General features: G+C 41.0%; 1 protein-coding gene across 2 annotated transcripts; it reads right to left on the bottom strand.

Moving 5' to 3' along the window:
• Positions 1-15691: 15691 nt before the first annotated feature.
• Positions 15692-19172, bottom strand: LOC108063696 (sodium/potassium-transporting ATPase subunit alpha). Of its 2 annotated transcripts, XM_017150855.3 has the most exons (6): positions 19011-19172; positions 18687-18953; positions 16490-18573; positions 16254-16428; positions 15960-16192; positions 15692-15907 (listed from the first exon to the last, which is right to left on the bottom strand). In XM_017150855.3, exons 3-6 carry the CDS (start codon positions 18223-18225, stop codon positions 15787-15789), a joined length of 2265 nt encoding a protein of 754 aa, XP_017006344.3. In that variant the 5' UTR covers positions 18226-18573; positions 18687-18953; positions 19011-19172; the 3' UTR covers positions 15692-15786. The 2 variants fall into 2 exon arrangements, with proteins under 2 accessions (XP_017006344.3, XP_070071019.1); XM_070214918.1 differs by lacking the exon at positions 19011-19172 and having other exon boundaries at positions 18687-18966.
• Between the last annotated feature and the right edge of the window lie 1340 nt (positions 19173-20512).

Below are 20512 nucleotides of genomic sequence, written 5' to 3'. Positions count from 1 at the left end.
TGTCAGTTGGCGTGTGATCGAACAATCAGCGAAATCAAAGCATTTCACTTTGCCCTTTCGACGAAAAAAATTCCCAGCTGAAATGTACCCCCGCGCAGTGCGCCTGCGCCTGTTTACAAAAGCAACGGAGCAACAACTGCCGATGTCCCCGCGGCAACAGCAGCAACACCAACAGCCGTTGCTGTTGCACGTGACGGCAGGGGTTGCCCCGGTGCAAGGGTTGCAGCAACCCCCTCTCCGCTCGCAGAGCGCATGTCTCAAGTGATTATTAGCAGCGAGGGAAATTCTGGCGGAGAGGAAATCCCTCGCAAAACGCAGGCCACACCTCAGCTTCTCTGCGATTGGCTGGCGATTTCCCCGGCGTCCATTTTAATCCATTACGCATGTGCGCAGGGGAAGTGACGCATTTTTCTTTTTATATTCTTTGTATTCCCTGGTGTCTTGGCTTTAATTCTAGACCAAGTTGGCTTTCGGGGCGGCCATTCAGGGGGCGTGTTGCTGCTGGTTGTTGCTGGTGTTGCTGTTGCTGCTGCCGATGGGGCACAAAGACATACTTGCACTTGCACTCGCGGCAACTTTGGCGTGTTCGCCGCTCGACGGCGACAATTTCCTTGAGTTGTTGCTGCTGCTGTTGGCGCTTTGAGTGGCACGACTGGACCAGAATGCCAGCAACAACACCGGCAACAACAACAACTGCAACAACATCCGCTGAGCAGAGGCAGAAAAAAACAATGGCCTTGTCTTCTTTTGCGCTTTTTTGCACTTGCATTTTACTTTTTGTGGGTGCAAAAAGTTGGCGATAAACAAGCTGGGAAAGGGTGTTTCTCAATATCAATGGAAGTAATTTAATAGTCTTATTTTAAAGATTTAAAGATTAACAAGAAGAGAATTTGTTGCGAAAGAAATCCTTTACATTTTATTAACCTATTCAATAATGAAAAGGAACCCTCCAGGGTTTATTTTCTTCAAAGAAACCCGGTTTAAACTGACTATTAGGGTAACACTGAACGTTTTTAATTTAAATTGGAGCAAGTTTAAAAAATGTTCTATTAAAAGTAGAGATTTTCCACAGTTGGTCCTTTTTATCTGTTTAAAAAACGTTTTTAGTTCGAAAGAACTTTCAAAGTTTTTTTAAAAATATTTTTTAATATTTTAATTGGTTATTTAGTTCATCGAGTAGTTCAGACATAAGTTGTCCCTTTCGATAGCTTTGAGTTACATGTTTTTAATTGCAAGTTTTAAGTCTTAACTGTGTTTAACATGTTAGCTACAATCAATACATATTCTTCTGTGTTTAAAATCTTATTATTGTAACTACTTTTAAAGAATAATATTTAAACAAATAATATTTTTATTAATCATAATTACTACATTAAAATTCATAATATAATATTTTTAGCATCCATTCTTATTTTATGAGATAGTGAGAATGTCACCCTGTATTAGCTTCAAAAGCCAACCGACAACTGACAGGCCACCAGGCCGAAACCCCATTTCCGTCGCCCCAAAAAGGCCAAAGCCAACTATCCGCCCACACAAACACGCCCACACTCACACACCCGCACACCCATACATCCACAGGGGGAAAGGAAGAAAGGAGAAAGCCAAGCGGTAAGGAGAAAAGCGGAAGCTGGAAAGACAAACCAAACATGGTGCTGTGCATAAAAGTTTCTGGAGTCGAAGCTGGATTTCTTGGTCCCCCCTTTCATCCTCCGTTTTTTGGCCACCTCCTGGTAACTTCATGTTTGGTCCTCGGCTTAAGACTAGGCTTTGGCTCAGCGGGCTGCCAGCCGTGGAAGTTCTGGGCCGAAGAGTCGTCCCTTCCTTGGATATGTTTTCGCTGGCTTAGGATACCTGGAAAGGAGCCCGTTGCCAGTTGGCCAAGTGGGAGAATTTTCGCAAAACTTGTTGGCATCGAGCGGCACTTGTACAAGGAATTGGCATCGCCAGCTTCTTTTTCGCCTTGTTTTTCCGCTTTTCCGATGCTCCGGTTCACTTCACCTCGCTGCGGATTGCTGTTGCCGGCAGTTTGTGCAACTTTGAAAACTTTATTTACCGAATTCGACTGGCACAAAGGAAAGAAGCACCGCCGAGCCAGGAGCAATGTGCGCACTTGCTGCGGAATTATAACAAAGCAGCGAAAAAGTATCTGCTGCACGAATATTTCCCCAATCCGCCCCGACCTGATGGGAATGTGTTTTCCGATCCGCATCCACAAAACAAAGTCGGTGCCAAGTGTGCGCAGAATTTAAAGCAATTATTAGAAGTTTAGGAAGGCAATTTTCGAGATCTGAATGTAAATCACAAAAACAGGGACCGAAAATAACTGTTATTGTTAATTTTTCTTACAAAAAAATCACGTCATAAAATTTTTTTAAATACACCACTATTTTGATTAGCCATTGTAGTCTACAAATCCGTAATGATTTTTATATTTTGATTTTTATAATAAAACTCAAAAAAAAACTGTTATTGGTTGATTTTTATGAATAACAGTTATTCCCTTGACATTTTTGAAAAAATGAAATAATTAAAAAAACATGCTAACCATGTTTTATATAACTTACTACAAATTTATTTAAAAAGGCAACCGCGCATATTTTATAACTATATTTTTTAAAATTTATTTTACCCACAAAATCGCCAAAAATCAAGTTTGATTTTATTTTTGATCACGACGAATAACTGTTATTTGTCAACTTTTATTATAAAACTCAAAAAATAACAGGTCTTCTTTGAGTTTTACTTTACAAATCAGAAAATAACTGTTAAAGTGTGATTTTTAAAATAAAACCTTTAACAGTTATTCACATGAAGATCGACAACAGAAAGGCTGCGTCTCACTATAATCTCTAATAAATACATATCTCTACAAACTTAATTGATTACAATAATTAATATAATTGGTTTTATGGTATTCGAGAGGCAGATTCACGAAGGAAGAATATTTCTTTTATTAATTTCCTATGCAAAGCTAAATGCCAGAGACTAAAACCCCATCCACCATCCAGCCAAATAAAACATTTACGGCTATTTCACGGCAGTCGCTCAAAGTCCACCTCCGAATGACTGGCTTTATGACGGCAATCGACTACAATTCGGAGGCGTGTGCATAATTAATCCTTTGCCGTAAAACCCATTGGACGGGGGATCAGCGAGATAACGTTAATGGCTAGGGTCCCGTCCGCCCATCGCTCATAGTATCCTGGCCACTGCTGTGGCGAAATTATGGTTTACTGGCCGCCATAAAGATAGATAGAGGTACGAGTAGTTCGGCCGTATCCGCAAGATAGCAACAGTAAAACGCAGCAAAGCGAAAATTCAATTAGCCTTGACAACTGGCAAGCGGCGAGTGCTCGCAAAAACCCAAAGCAGAAAACCGTAAACCCATCCACTAATCGGCATAATGATGACAACATTATACACTCGATAAGTTCGAAGTGGACAGACAAAACCGAGAGCGAGGTAATAAAATCAAATCGACAATGGCAAAAAGTGGAAATTGTCATATAACTCGTCGAACGGGGAGGATAATGCCGGGGCACTGGAAACAAATTTAATAAAACATCGAAGGAAACCAAAAATGAAAACAAATGGCAAAGGGTAGTGCTCGGGTTTGCTTCTATTTATTTTTGGGTTGGCATTCAGATTCTGATTCGGCTTTGGGTTCAATGCATCCATTGTGTCTGTCCTGCTCAGCTCTCCCCTCCTCTCTCCTTACCTTTTGCCCTTTATCAATGGACAACGACTGAGTAATATTGAATAACCACAACAACAACGACGAGAGCACGCTCGGCAGCCTCAGGATAAATAGTTTTTCTATGGCCCTTCAATTACCATTTGAGCATGATAAGCGCTAGAGAGGCACGAAGGGCGGCCAACACAGACATTGGCATTGGAAAGTGGTAAGTGGTAAGTGCCGGGCGGTAAGAAAGAAACCCAGTCGAAGAAACCGCACAAGACGGCTTGAAAATATGCCTCAGGATCTCCGGAGCCCGCAGCAGGAATAGGGATAGGGGTCATTAGATGGAAACATTTACTCTAACTCAACAGCTCGACTATTGGCGGCCAGTCAAGGGGAAATTGCCCAGATGGGGCGGGTGGTGTCATTGTTTGTTTTGGCAGGGGTCGGCAGTCAGGAGGTTTAGTAGTAGGAGCCGGTCTGCTCCCTAGATATATTCATAGGCATCCAGGCACGAGAAGGACACCGCTGCAGCTGCTGGAGCAACACTGCAAGAACTTCGTAAACTGTCAACACTACACGCGTCTTCTGCACTGAGAGAAACTATCATGAAATCATAGTTTCCCATTATAAAACACTTTTTTTCTCAAACAGACACTTTCTTGAAATTCGATTAAGATTTTAAAAGGATTAAATATTTTTAGAAATGATAAATCAGAAATTTAAATAAAAATATAAATTGATATATAACAATATAATTCTATTTTTTGGTGTTTCATAAAAACTACCTAGAAATATTTAAGAGCTCTTCTGCTTACAAAAATCTATTTCTTCACCATAAATAATTTTTTTGTGTGTGCCCTCTCAGTTCCCCACCCCAGCAAGTATGAAGTGTGTAAACAATGCAGCAATGAGATATGCTGCACTGCACCCGCTATGAGAAATGAGTTCTGAGTCCCGAGCGAAAAGAGAGAGAGCAGAGGGCACGCAGCAGGATCGACCCTGAAGTGGGCTAATTTGATGGTGCCCCGCGTGGCAAATGCAACCCCAACAATGGGTTGTCTAGTGTCCAGGCCGAAGGAAAAGTGTTAAAGGATTTATGCGCGTAATTTTGCAGATGTTTAGATTTCGCTCTCCACTCGCTGTAGCTCAAAAACACTGCTAATAAAAATATTTAAGTTACTGCTACTTATTAATATCTATTTTATTTGCACTTTTAGAGCTACAATTTTTATAAATGCCCTTAGCCACTATAAAAATATTTTATTTTCTTGTTAAATTTCAAAAGTTGAATTAAACTAAAAGGCTTTTTAACATTTTCAACATTTTGTTTGCATTGTCTTTCCCAATATATATAAAATACAATTTCTTAAGTTATATGAATGCGATTTAAAATATTTCTGTCTGAGCTATATTTTTTTAAGTGCAGCTCAGCCCAATAATTTTTATGCCTGGTGTGCGGATCTGTGTCAACAGCCTCCTTCCGTGTCCATCTCCATCTCCTCCAGCCACCAATCGAGTTCGGGTTCCGACTCTGACAGACATGCTGTCTCGCCTCACTCATAACCAGGACATGCACAACCAGGACCTGAAGGACACGCAGTGGAATGGGACCTTCCAAACGAGAATGGTCCAAAAATGGACCTTAGACGAACACGTCGAGTGGAGGCTGGGACTCTGAAGTGGCGCAGCATGTGCTCAATTTAGTTTTGAATATCGTCTGTCTTTCCGAATAATATTCCCTGTTTGTACAATGTCAATTTTAGTGCTGTTTGTTATTGCCCCACCTCTTGAGTCCCGAACCTCTCAAGTCCCAATCCTCATGCGAATCGAATGGCCATCCATGATGACTCCCACTGATTCTCTGTTTATTATTGGCTGTTGTGGTTTATTTGTCTTTGGATTTTGGTTCCAGGCTTTTGTTTATAATCTGAAATCAAACGAGTTCGAAGCCCTGCTCTTCGGACAAGATGTTTATACTAAACCCTGGCCGGACTTTAATGAGGCTGGGAAGGATGAGTCAAGCCGTCACTCTGCAAACGGCAATCACAATTCGATCTGAATTCGTGCATTCCAATTGCAGCGCAAAAACAAACAGTTGTGCGATGGTGTGAAAATTTTTGAATTCTGTGAACTCCAATCTGTGGCCAAAGACTAGCCTGCTCCCCAAATATTTAAGCGCCTGTGGGCCATCGTCCTTTCCCCGCTCGCCAAATCCCCCCTTTTGTGTGTCAAAATGAAAATGATACTTTGAAGTTTTGGGCAACGACAAACGCCAAAGACAAATACAAATATTGGCAATACGCTAAAGCCAAAATCAAATAGAACCCCCCAGTTGGCCGAAACCGAAACCAATATTCATTTGGCGTGCGCTGGAGCGGCAATAAATTGCTCAGCTGCCAGTGACTGGCTACGCCGGAGATTTTGAGATTTCGAGAGTTGGGGGTGTTGGAGTGTTGGGGGCGGCCAAAGGTCGGGGGGGCGGGCCTGGGGGTGGCTTTTCATACGCGTGTTTAGGGCCGCCCAGCATAAGCCATAAAACTTATATTTCCAAATGGCCAGCGTCAAAAGCAGTTGTCGGGCACCGTGATTCGGAAAGTTAATATTTTAAATCTCTATTTCCATTTAAATTAAAGTAAATATTTATTTATTCATTTTTCCTTATACCATCACAACTGTTCTGAACGATAATAGTATTCCATAATAGAATATTTCAAAAATATACCTATTATATTTTTATAGCATTCGCAGATTACAGTTTTCGCCGTAAAGAAATATTGAAACAGGAGTATACATTTTTTAAACCAATATTTTAAGAACATATGGTATTCGGGAATTTTTTTTCTTAGGGGCCATAAAGTTTTTTTATAACGAAATTCTAACTAACAAGAAATATATATTCTTAGAATTCGATTTTCTAACGAACTAAATTTTCAAAAAAGTGTTCGATCAACTTCTCTCCATTTGGTTTTAATATCTTCACCTAATTAATTTAAAGTTTTTTTTAAGACTCTTTTTTGAGATAACTTGGTAAATGTTTAACTTATGATGTTGAAACCTTTGAAATTTATTTATTTATTTCTTAAAAAATATGCTCCCCATACCAAAGAGCACTGTGCCACGCAGTATCGATGGCCACGCAAATTGTTTGCGTGCTGCTTCTGCTTGACTATTTTTCATTTTGCTAGTCGCCGATCCAGCCGCGCTGCCCTTTCCCCTTCCACCAACTCCCCTTTCCCCACGTTGGGTAGAATTTTCTTTTTGCTTGCCAGAACATTTTCCAATTTCATTTGCGTTGAGAACGCGGAATGTGAGCGCGAACGGGCTTTGGGCGCATTCATCATTGGCAGGGCGCCATCATCAGTTGCAGGCTTGGCATCATCGTCACCATCATCATCATCACCACCATCGCCAGCTCCTCTGCCCCCAATCCCCACAAAATACGAGAGCAGCATCAGCATGGCCAACCAGCCAGCCATCCAGTTGGCCGTTTGAAAAAGCAACATTTCAGCCATTTTTTTCTTGCTTTCAATTTGGCGTATCGCGCTTTGGCCATTTTTCATACGGGCGCTTTGATGCGTAACCCGACAAATGCCCCCCAGCCATCCATTTGCCACCCACTCTTTGGATCTTCATCCTTGTCTTCCCTTTGGCTGCTCTCTCCCTCTTTCTATTTTTTTTTATCTCGGTTCTGGCCAAAACGCAAACGCATAAAACGCGTCCTTTGAGCGATTTGAAGTCAAGTGTAAAAAGCGTTTATGCCAAAAAGCGGAGAACAACAAATTGGGCTGGCAAAGTATTTTAAGTTTAATTTGAAAAATATTTGAATTTTGCGCATTTCTTGGGTCAGTGGTCAGTCATTAGATCTCTCCCGCAATTGGTGTGAATTTTGCTTATTAGCCATTGACAGCGAACTAAGTTATCGGCCATCTGGGTGGGAAAATCTACTCCGATGCCATTCAGTCTGGGCAAATAGTTTATATCGCTTCGGGATTAATGGGAAAACAGGCAAATAGGACACGGGCCTTTGAAAGTTTCACAGCCCTAACCTCCCCCAAATACCTCCCCCTATTTCGGCCTTCAGTTTGGCAACTCCAATCAGCCGCACAATCTCTGATTGCGACTCGTTCTCAGCACAAACGTTTCAATATTTACACAAATTGCCTTCATGCGGATTCGGATCGCATCTGTGTCCGCCCGCCCAGCCGTTAACCGTACTTCATGGCCAGTCTCCGATACTAAAAGTTGTCATTTCAATCTGTCCCCGAAATGTGTGTGATTCGGCCCATGGGAACGATTTCGAGGTTTGTTTAGTGTGCAATCAATGAGCAGGGAGAGGACGGGGAAGGGGACTCTGAAAACAAGCGCTATGACCCCGGGTGGCAAGAGGTCTTCCGATGAAAGATAGGACTCGGGCGCGGGAAAACTGCAAATCACTTGACAGTTAATCTAGAATAATATGATTCAAATCAATCTAAATAAAATTGATTTTTGATTTTGCAATTTATGGCAAACAACTGCATTCAAATAATTAAACATTGACTAAATTATGCCCTTAAATTCACATTTTAGAAAGTAGTAATTATTGTAATTCTTATTATTGTATTTCTTAATTGTAAATATTACAAAATCTTTATAATTTATTTTATCTAGTAAGAAAACCCATCTCCAAATAATTGAATATATGCTTTATTTTTATATTGTTTTGGTAAGGTTTTGTTTCAATTATACAACTTTTTTATAAAATAAACCCCCATCGCCAAAGAATGTTAATCTCAACCAAAATCTTAAATTTGAGGATTTATTAATTACTATTATTTAATTTATTTTTTATTTTCAAAAGTGGAAAGGTCTCAAAACGTTTTCTTGAAAGTCCTATAAAATCCTATAGCCGACCAATCTGGTGCGCTACAAATATGTATGTCCAATGGCTAGCCGGCGTTTATAGAAGCCAAGCCAGCTTGAGGTCAGCATTAAAATGCTCAACCATAAAAATACTGACCAAGAGTGAATAAACAATAAAAAAAGAAGGCAAAAATACCGAACCAACGACGTCACATTCGGCAGTAGTAGTTTTCCTCCGTTGGCCGTTGTTGCCACTTGTTGTGGTTGTTGGAGTTGCTTTTATTATTCCCAGTGCAAAAGAAAGCAATGGCGAAATGGCCAGAAGAAATACGAATACATGGCCAACACACAGGCTCCATCTCATACATATTCCGTGTACGTAGCCCGTTCGTTTAACTGTTGTTTTTATGCGCTGCAGACAAATATTTGCTTTCCGACAATAGTCATAAATACCAAAAGCTACATGCTCGGCATACTTAGAAATACTCTAGCACACACGCTCACTACTGGCTAACACACACACACACCAGCGAACGACCGCCTGGGGCGCAAATAGAAATCGAGGAAAGCAAATAGCGCACAGGATATGGTTTTTGGCAGCACCAGGATAGTGGCAAAAAAGGAGCAGGGCAAAAAATGCGATGCCAGCGAAAAATGCTAGCGACTCGATCCGAGTCGAGTGCCAACGGGTGAGGATGGGGGCGGTGGGTGGCGAATGGCGAAAGTTCCAGGGGGATCCAACAAAATGGCTGCGCAAAAAGTGGCAGCAGTCCCCAAAAATATTAGAAGCAAAAAAGTACGCTGGCCAAAATGGCAGCGAAGCAATAGTGGCCACATACACACCCATGCGAACGGAATGAGGACCAACAACCAACCGAAAATTGAGAATTACAGTGGAAGCACTTTGGGAACCTATTTTCCTTTAAAACTAGTTTAAGAACGGTATAGTTTAATAACTTTTAGAGAACAGTAATTTCTTTTAACAGAAAAGTACTCTTTTTATTTGATTATTAATTTGTGTTTGCAGGAATGGATACATTAGATAAATAACATTCAACAAATCATTAAAAATGTATTTATTTAGTTGGTTAACAATTATCTGCTAACATATGCTTGACTAGGGATACACTAACTTATTACAATTCTAACGATTCGAGGTGACTTAAAATATTAGACGGAAGAGTGCTGATAGGTAATTCAAAAGATAAAATGTTGTATAGGCTATTGTAGTTGTTACATAGTGCGCGAAAAGGTTCATGTTGGGCATAATTAGACCTACACAAAGGTAAGCGCAAAGGACGGAATGAACGAGTAAATCTAGATGGGACGTTTAATTGTATATAGGAAAGGAGTGATTCAGAATCAACGAGACCCAAAAGAAGCTTATGGACAAACATTATGGCATTGCAAACTCTACGGTGTTGTAAAGACGGCAAGTCGATTAATTTAAGTCTGGCTCGATAAGATGGAAGTAGTCTGCCAGAATCCCATCCAAGATTACGCAGTGCAAAGATCAGAAACTGCTTTTGTACCGATTCGATAATGTTCTGGGGCTCCTTATATTGCGGGCTCCACACACAGGAACAGTATTCCAGAATAGGACGTACTAAAGCTACATACAGTGTTTTGGTAGTGTACGGGTCGTTAAATTCTTTGGACCATCGCTTTATGAAAGCTAACACACCCTTGGCTTTGTTTGCCGTTGCAGTAATATGGCTATTGAAGCATAGTTTATGGTCAAAAAGGACTCCAAGGTCGTTTGAGGTGGTAATGCGGTCTAGGTTGTGATTGCCAAGGCTGTAGGAGACAAGATGTGGGGAGGAACGGTGGAAAGTCATAAGCTTGCACTTTGCATGGTTTAGGAAAAGGAGATTACTGACACACCACTTATGAAATTCGTTAAGGTCAAATTGAAGGTGAGAATGAAGGTACCAATCGGAATAGGAGAAACAAATTTTGACGTCATCGGCGTACATAAAAAAAAAAAAATGTATGTATTTTTGAAATATCCGTTTTGATCCGAAAAGTACTAGTAAAACTTTGTCTATTTAAATAATACATTTAAGAATAAAAACTGAGAATGTAATGTTTCATAAATATATATCTTTCACAACCAATTTGAGATCATCTTTTGATCGTTACTCCTTAAATTTCGGTAAAAATTCCAGTATTAATTGAATAAAATTAATCAGTTCGATAATTTGATCAGTTAGCGCAGTTTGATGACGATTTCATAAACGTGAATTGCAATTAAAATAAATAAACATGTAAAAAAATAGGTTTGAACGACTTTAAATTTGTAGCTTGTATTTTTCCGAAAGTAAATTTAAAATCAATCCCAATATACCCACTCAATAGAGTTTAACTTCTATGTGAGTGAAATAAAAATTGTTATTATTTTTCTGTGACTCAACCAGACCAGAACCAGTGTTCATTGATGGTACCCCCGCTTTGATTTTAGCCAACTTCAGTGTGCCGCAAAGTTTTGACCCGCGAATTGGAAACAAGAAATGGGAAATTGTGCAAGAGCAAAAAGCTTATCCATGTGAAAAATCTGTGCCGCGTGTCCGAAGCACGCGCTCCTTGTTGCCCGTTGTTGCCTTTAACATATTACACCTTCCCATTTCGTGGGGACCGTAAAAGTCGGGAGATCGAGGAGTGCGGAGAGGAGCGGACTGGCTGGCCGGCAAACAAATAAACAAACAGAGCTCACGTGCCTCGCCGGAGATTATCCGCGCATCACAATCGCAACAGCAACAAACAAACTACCCGCGGCGGAGGATTTGGATCTGCATCGGAGCTCGCAGTTCCATTCGCAGTCCCATTTTCATTTTCATTTCCACTTCCACTGCCATTGTGAGGACCTGTTTGACTTGCAAAGACCACACACCCCGGGACCCTCTTTCGTTTAAACTTCCCTCTTCGCTTTTTGCTTTTTGCGATGCTAATCTCGGCGAAATGTTACAAAATGTTTAACAATTAAGTAGCGACACGCGCTGCCACGTTTCGAGTGTGTGTGCTCATGGGAGTTTTTTATTGGGAGATATCGCTTACAGATATGGACAACGGGAGGATAGAATGGATATAGATACCCGCCACTCGATGCTCGATGCTCGATTGAGCGGAGGGCTGCTACGACACTTGATGATGGCTGATCGCAGCGATAAAAAATGCAAAGAGCTAATCAAGAGTTCAAGTTGCGCGGGGCTAACATGTGTAGTCCTTGAGGACAAGTGCCCCGTCATCGAGGATGTGGGAAAAGGAAATGTGAGACAATACAACAAAGGCATTATGTATGAGCCACTACTCGAATTTGTATTCTTTTTTAAATCGCACTTATGATATAAATATAAATTATCTACATGGAAAAATGATTAGGTGTATTAAGGCATATTGATTTATGGATTTGGCATTGGGAATCTTGTATTTATTTCTGTATTTAAAAGTATTATGATATTGTACTTAAAAATAATAGATTAAAGAATTTTAGAAATGGTTTTAAACTTTAAAAAAACACACTTATCAAAACCAGTTTTTAAATAACATTTACATATGGTTTAAAATACCCAATACTTACTGAAAAAAGGACTTTTGGAAATTTCCGGTTTTAAAAGTTATCCAAAACCAAAAGAAAATGTCACAAATTGATTTTCAAGATCCAAAGTTTTATTAAAAAATGGAAGAGCTGAAAAAACCAGCCGAACTAGTGGCGCAGCCGCGGCAGAAATAAGAAAAAGGAGTGTAGCACAAACAAAAAGACCAAAAATACGGTGGCAGGATGGGCGAGGACGACAAGGAAACGATAAAGGACCAACGACAAGCGACAACAAAAACGAGAACGACGACGACGACGACAAAGTGCGGGAAGTTTGCACAAGGACATTGCATGCACACCACATGCATGCACACAAGGATATGAAGGTCCTCACACACAGACAACAGGCACACACATACACACACGCAGTCACACCGATACGAAAGCACTCGTTCAACCGCATGGCAGGCAAATGACACAAACAACAACCCAGCGAAACGAAGTGTAACCAGTGAAAAAAATCAACATGGCTTCAGTGGAAAAGCAGTTAAACGGCCATGGCTTTTTGCCTCTATATGTGTGGCGAGTATGTGGATGTAAGCGGGTGTGTGTGTGTGTGTGCTCCTGGCAGGACAACCAATTGAGGCTCCACTTGTCATGCACGTACAGACATGAAAAGAAACACCCACACTCGTGTGCGTCCCATGTCAATATGGCTGGTTACATTTCGGCGTTACAGTAGCCCAGGATTCAGGACTCTGGCTCCAGGACTCGGGATTCAGGGAGTCACTCCTCCTTTTTCTCCCCATCCCGATTCACCCCACTTTTACCAACTCCTCCCAGTGACCACTCGGTGAACGCTTCACTGCGTCCAATGACAAACCAAATATGTTTCGTGGTTTTTACGCAAGACTCGTCGCCGGCCATCAGAATGGTTATATGTACAATCCATCTACACAGGGAATAAAATGTATTATAATTTGCTTATCCTTAATAGGTGGAATACCAATAAGCCTGTATTATAACTTGACATCGGATTGTCCATAAAATTATTACGTAAATAATTTTGTTTAAATACTACATTTTAAAAAATTTGCATTTTTATAATTCTAATAACATAATTACAGATTGACAATAAAAAATTTATGAAATCCGAAATCGTATAAGTTTAAATTTATAAACTTAATAAAAAAATATATTTTTTAAAACATTTTTATGAAATTTGATTAAGTAGTCAGGCTTCCAGGTAATTGATTAATGTTAAAGAAGGACTAAATAAGAAAGTACGAAATAGATAACATTTGCTTTAATAATAATACAAAATTTCTTCAATCTACGGTGGCTTAAAACTTAGCCAAATATAAGTTGTACGTTCATTATAAAATTCCTATGTTGGTAAAATTTTCAAACTGACTCATAAGATGAAAATTTTATTTGATATTCTTTTTTCACCGTGTCCGCACACGCACTCGAAATCAATCAGTCGCTGGGAGCAGGACATGTTCCATGAACGCCCGGGCCATCGGCATCATTCAGTCAATGTAAATGTAAATTTGCGCCTTTTTGTGACTCGCACTGCGACTGTGGTGGACTCTGGACTCTGGACTTTGGACTCGTGACTCCGTTCGTGATGAAGTGCTGGCATGACGTCGGCGGTAGCAAAGGAGTTCGAACCGTTGGCCATTGTTGACATTTCATCGTTTGACCACCGGCCGGCTGACGAGGACACACATATTTGCTCCTGCCACGGCCACCGCAAAAAGCTCCGTGCAACGTGCTGCGTGTGGGCCAGGTTCCCATTCAGGGCCAATGCCACTGTTACGGCCACTGCAAGTGTTGCAAAGTTAATTACCAGCCCGACTCCAGATTCGGTTAGTGGATACAGTGGCAGTGGCAGTCGCTGGTTGTCAAAGGACTCGCAAATTGCTGGCCATTCGTCAGGCCGGCAGGATATTGAAACGGTTTGCCTTCTGGTAGTCAATCGTTTATGGGCCCAATTGTTTTCTGGATTGAGTGTAAAAAGCTAGAAATCAAATCTTAAAAGGGGTTACTTTAAATCAGTCTATTAAAAGAATATTTGCACTTCATCAAATTTATTCTTTTATTTTGAAGCCAGAACTAAAATGTTTATATATACATTTTGATCAATTACCTACTATTCAACTATAGCGTAACCTTTGTCTTAATGAAAAAACCGCATCATCATTGTCAGTTCAAGTTGATGTTAAAGCAAGTTAAACTTTACAAGCGACTTCTACAAAGTCAGAGAAAGACAACCCGGCGAACACCACACGTTTCCAGATCCAAGACTTATTAAAATTCATAGGAGAACCGGAACGCCTCGGCGGGAATATCCCCCTTATAGGGACCAGGGACCCCGAACCCGAAAGCCTCCTCGAAAGGAAGCCAACATAAACAAAGTAAGTAGTTGCCTTGGCTCGACGCAAAGTAAACATAAATAAGAGCAAACGGAAACGGGGAAAGGCAAAGCTGGAGCTCCGATTAAGTAAATACGAGGTGAGCAAAGGAGGCGCTTCAAAGGATTCGGCATGCCACGACATCTTAATGATGATGTCATGAATAAATTAGTTGGCATGTGACTGCCTGGAAAACTACAATCTTGACTGGAGTTAAATCATCTCCACGTGCCGGGGCGTTACAATCGAAGGAGGGAGGAGTAGAATTTCTGTTGCCGCAAGTTAATGACAAAAACGAAGTGAACCGCAAAAGGTGGCATTGCGGTTGGCTAGGGGGCGTGGCAGGCCCAAAGCTCAAAAAATGTGGCACACGTGTGAAAATCCCCAGAATACTATTCTCTAGACATGTATATTGTATAACCCGATGAAGTCGTTTAAATTAAGTTGCAAATTATGCAAATGACAAACTTCCTTTTGCACCCTGGGCTGACAAAAAACAGAGGGATCGTCCTGTTTGCAGGTGGCCACCGGTTTGACATCATCGATGCAGCCACGCCCCCTTCAACACCCCCGAAACTGCGAGGGTCGAAAATTAATTAGTTGCGCCTATTTTCGGCGATCAATCATTCAATTTTCTGCGCCATAAAATCTGGCCGGCAAAAAAAAAGTGAAACAACACTTTCCGCAAAAACAAGGGCGCCACTTGTCCAACAAGCTGCCTCATCGCCCCCGTCCTTACAACTCCGTTCCGCACTGTCCCGTTGGAAACAGCCTCGTCATTTATGCGCTACGCTTTTTACGATGCGGATTGCAACCACCCGAGGTTGAATTTTGGGGTGGGGTTGCGCTCAATTTCACTCTGTATTTCCCGGGTGGCTGAGGATGACGCCGAAACTCAGGCCAAAATCGGGCTTGTCAGGCGACGCAATCTGTCACCAGCGGAATAGTAATGAGCAAAACAAGGATCATGACTGATATTGCAATTTAACAAAAAATAATATGGGTGTGTATGTCCTCTAATGAAAGTATATCGACATTGATATGCCAACACTATTTAAACGAACGAGTCAAACAAATTTTAAATAATATAAATAACATATATTATATTATAAATTATAATTAATTATTATTAATTATAAACCGTTCTGTCGAAAGGTTTTTCTGTTCAAATTATTATACTTTTTATATTTTTTATCCATTTTATTCCAGTGGTTGAAAAGGAATTAGTAAAATTTATTAAGTAGTACGTACAGCGACACAGCGTCAGATTTTTGTTGGTATATATTTAGAGTGTTAAAACACCGGCATTAATAATATGTTTCTTGCTCCACCCAACCACCAGGATTCCTTCTGATGAGGAATTTACGACCCTCATCAAAGAAAAAGATTAGTAAGCCAAAAGGGAATGCGTATATCCACCAGATAAATCTGAAAAACTAACTTGATTATCACTGACTTAAAGTTTAGTATTATTACCTACTTTATGGAATACATCCTTAAAGTTTTCTCAAACACCGGCACATAGCAGAGCACGCAAGTAATGATGATTTCCAAAATCAACGCGAAGTTCAGTACATGATTGCCCATACCCTGCTGCAAAATTGAGTTTCGACGCGTTTTACATATTAAAAGATCGAAGACTTGTGTTACTACAATGGACACAAAGAAGCCGGTGCCAGCCGTATACTCAAGAACCTTACGTTCTCTGTAGGTCTACAAATAATACCAAGATATTAAGAAATATATTATAGTAATAGGTAAACGACAATCTTACCCACTCTTGTCCGTAACCATCTTCCAGATCTTCAACCTCTTTCGCGTCCCATGCTCCTCGAATTCCAATAAGTCTGGATGGGGGGAAGCCATGTTCAGCCATTATAGCAAAAAATGTAAAATACGCAGCCACGGTTTGTATTACTCCAATTTGCAAGTAAGCCATCAGAATTAGCCTATGAATTAATGTTAGTTATTCAAACCATATATTCTATATTATTTCCAAACAACCCGTACTTTTTATTTACCAGACGGTCTTCAAAGGGATCCCTCGGCATGCGAGACATTATATCCGATTCCGCTTTTTCATAGGCCAGTGATATGGCGGGCAGCATATCGGTGCCGATATCGATGCACAGAATAGCGATTGTGCCCAGAGCTAATGGTATATCGAACATAACAAAGCACAGGAACGGCATTATTTCCGGAAGATTCGAAGTCAAGGTATAGGCGATGGATTTTTTAAGATTATCAAAGATAATCCTTCCCTCCTCGATGCCCACAACTATGGAGGCGAAGTTATCATCCAGCAAAATCATGTCCGCAGCCTGCTTAGAAACATCGGATCCGGAAATACCCATTGCCACGCCAATATCAGCTCGTTTCAAGGCCGGTGAGTCATTCACTCCGTCACCAGTGACGGCAACGATTTCCCCACGTCTCTGACAGGCCTCTACTATTATGAGTTTTTGCTGCGGTGAAGTTCTTGCAAAGACAATCTCGTTGTGATAGTAAATAACACCGTCCAATTGCTCGCCTTTCATCTCGCGCAGCTCTCCACCGTGCACCACAATGGCTGTGGCCTGTCGAGGATCGATATCCTCCACTCGAACGCCGCGCTGCTTGGCCAGATCCTCGGCAGTGGGCTTCGTAATAATGCCCACACTGCGGGCTATAGCTTTGGCCGTAATCGGATGATCACCGGTTACCATAATTACTCGAACACCTGCAGAACGGCATTTGGCCACCGCATCAGGAACTGCTGCACGAGGTGGATCTATAAGGGATATCAATCCCAGAAAGCGAAGACCATAGAGAGGGAAATTCGGAGGCTCTGTGCTAAACTCATATGAGCGTGGATATTGATCCGCAGAAAGTTGAAGGTCTGCAAAGCCCAAAACCCTCTCACCCATGCCGCCCATTTCCAAATAGGCCTCTTCGAATTCCATTTTCAGTGCAGCCGTAAGATCCACGGTCTGACCTCGAATTATTATCGTATCGCAACGATCCAAAATCCTTTCCGGGGCTCCTTTCATTTCGACAACAAAAAATCCATCGATCCAGTTATATTCATGAACGGAAACTTGATACTTTTCCGTGGAGTTAAAGGGTATTTCGGTTAGTTTTGGATGCTTTTGGCGAACTGCTGAAACACCTCCGAAAACCGTCTCGGCGAATTTTAGAAGTGCCGCCTCTGAAGCATTTCCATTGACATCTTTCTTGAAAACTGGTATATCCTCTTGGCCGCCCTTGAATTCCGCCGAGTTGCAAAGGGCAGCGCACAGGAGAAGAGCACTGAACGATTTATCTTCCATTTTAAAAAGTGATCCTCGAAAAGTCTCCGTCGTATCAGATTCGACTATCGTCTGATCATACCACAAATGGGCAACTGTCATTCGATTTTGCGTCAAGGTTCCCGTTTTATCAGAACAGATCGTTGATGTCGACCCCAAGGTCTCAACGGCCTCCAAGTTCTTGACCAAACAGTTTTTCGAGGCCATTCGCTTGGCCGTAAGGGTTAAGCAAACAGTTACCGTCACAAGTAGACCTTCGGGCACGTTTGCAACTATAATGCCGATGAGGAACACTACTGCGTCAATGAAACCATATCCCAGCATCAGGGCGATTCCAAAGAACGATAGTCCTAAAATTACTGCAAAAATTGTAATAAATCGAATGAAAAGCTCTATTTCTCGGGAAATAGGCGACTGCCCTTCGTCAAGACCGGCTGCCAAATTAGCTATTCTTCCCATCACCGTATTATCCCCAGTGGCAATTACAACGCCTTTGCAAGTGCCTTCGAGTACGTTTGTGGAAAAGAAGGCCAGATTTCTTGTTTCCAGTGGGTTTTCATGTGTGAATTCTGACGATCTTACTTGCGGTTCTGATTCTCCAGTCAAAGAAGAATTATCCACCTTCAAGCCGTGGGCTTCTAATATTCGAATGTCAGCTGGAACTCGATCGCCAAATTTTACTTCCACAATATCTCCCTTCACTATTTCACTCGAGTTAACAGTGGTTATTTAACCTTCTCGTATCACTGTAGCGTGTTGAGGAACCAGGTTCTTAAATGAATCCATTATAGATGAGGACTTATGGACCTAGGGAGTGAAATAAAATGTATTAAACTATAAATCTGATTTGAGATAGGAAAATCATATAATAATTTTATATAAGCAGAGAAGTTTTTAATAACGATAGGTATCCTAATTACCTGAAAATATGTAAATAAACCAGTGACTATCACCAAAACGGCCAATGCGATGCCCAGGTAGAGATTGTCATCTGGTGGCTCATGCTGCGTCTGCAATTGTATAAGATATCCAGCAAAGCAGAGAAAAGCTCCTGTCCAGAGTAGTATTGCGAATCCACCAAACATTATCTTAAGAAAAACTACCCATTTCGGAGTTGGCGGTGTTGGCGTTAGAGTATTGGGACCATATATCTCCAATCTTGATTTTGCCTCCGCATAAGTTAGGCCCTATTAGAAAAATCTTACCAGAAATAACTCATATTAATCTTTCTCAGTTCGCCCTACCATATTGCGATCAGTTTTTAAACGATCTAATAGTTCCTCCACAGATATTTTATGGTTATCCGTTTCTACATCTTTCTTAAAAGCCTGTATATCCTTCTTGTTTTTCTTCCCAGCGCCTTTATTGGCTACTCCTTTGTTTTTCTTTTAAACGGCATTTTCTTAACGCAATTTTTAAGTACTAGCTTACTTTTGATTTGGATCGGAATTAAAAAGCAATGTTTTATTGATTTCTGATAGAATATTCGGTGCAAAAACGACGAAATTGAAAATTAAAAGAAAAATAAATCTCTAGTTGTAATTTTTTAAGATTTGAATTCAATTTTTAAAGTGAAACCTTTTCCATCTATTAATAAATCGTGCATTTTATTTATTCACAATACTCTCCCCAGTCAAGACCTCAGTAAATCGTGGTATTCTTACCGAAAATGTAGCCCTTCGGAAGCAAATTGTTTTATATATAAAATAATTCGAAATATTCGAGCCCGCAGTGAAATTAGCCAAATTAACACCTTGCTAAGTCTGGCCCGGCTTAACCCAGCAAATAATTGAAATATTTTTTGCTCTAATAAAAGCGACCCAAGGCCGAAAAAGTTGAATGGGAGCGAGATAAGCCAGAGTTGTGTGGCACATTTAAATGAATTCGCAGGCGGGTTGAAGGGGAGAATTTGGGTGCATGTAAAAAAGTTGACCTTTTGTACCTCCTTTTGTTCCCTCACTCAATTACGGCGGGCACGCCGCGGGATTCAGAAATCCCTGGACCCGACCGACGACCAACGACCAACTTGGCAACAGCAGCAGTCTATTTGGGCAAATACTTCGAGCCATTTAAACAATTTCCATTAACAAATATGCGCAAATTGCCCATCGGCGGTTTTACAAATAAATTGCAAAGAAAAATATTTGTCAAAAATGGCAGCAAAAACCGAAATACATGTTTAATCTTTTTCAACCGAAATGCATGAAATATTTGTACAAATTATTTTTATGCACTTCATTAAATATTTCAGCAATTTTGGAAGCCTAGGAAGCATAGGGAACTACGGAGCAGCCTGGCGCACTTTAATCAACCGTAAAATGTTGACCTTTTTTGCCCGGCCCGCAACATGTTGTCGAAATTTCTGGAGCACCGAGTGGAGGAGGAGGTCTTTCGGGTGGCGGTGTAATGTGGTGGGGTTGAGGGATTTTTGGGCTGAGCCTGAGCGTGTGGTGAGCCTAATGGACCGACGACCTCTAGCGACCGACGTGCACTAATAGTACGGGATCCCCGGATTGAGACAGCTTTCCCAGCCTGCATTTACATAATTTATGCCCGGTCCCGGGGAAAGAAAAGGAGTTGCGACTGGAGATGGATGTAAGGCGAAAGCCATATCTCACTTTATGACATCCTCGAACGGCTACGCCTTCTCATAATTTCCACGTGGCGATGGCGAGTGACTTTGAGATTTTATGGCCAGGGCCTTTTAAATGAAAAACATTACAATATGAAACGCAGGTCCGTCAGT

This window comes from Drosophila takahashii, chromosome 3L (genome assembly GCF_030179915.1).
Source record: "Drosophila takahashii strain IR98-3 E-12201 chromosome 3L, DtakHiC1v2, whole genome shotgun sequence".
Classification (NCBI taxonomy): Eukaryota; Metazoa; Arthropoda; class Insecta; order Diptera; family Drosophilidae; genus Drosophila; species Drosophila takahashii.
The sequence above is the reverse complement of the archived record's forward strand: the minus strand, read 5'-3'. Positions and strand labels throughout refer to the sequence as shown.

Coding starts and splice junctions, on each gene's coding strand:
- LOC108063696 (XM_017150855.3), bottom strand. CDS start 18,225: ATGGGAAGAATAGCTAATTTGGCAGCCGGTCTTGACGAAGGGCAGTCG. Junction 16,429..16,489: donor GACCGTCTGGTAAATAAAAA/GTACGGGTTGTT, acceptor ATTAATTCATAG/GCTAATTCTGATGGCTTACT. Junction 15,908..15,959: donor TTAAGGATGTATTCCATAAA/GTAGGTAATAAT, acceptor TTAGTTTTTCAG/ATTTATCTGGTGGATATACG.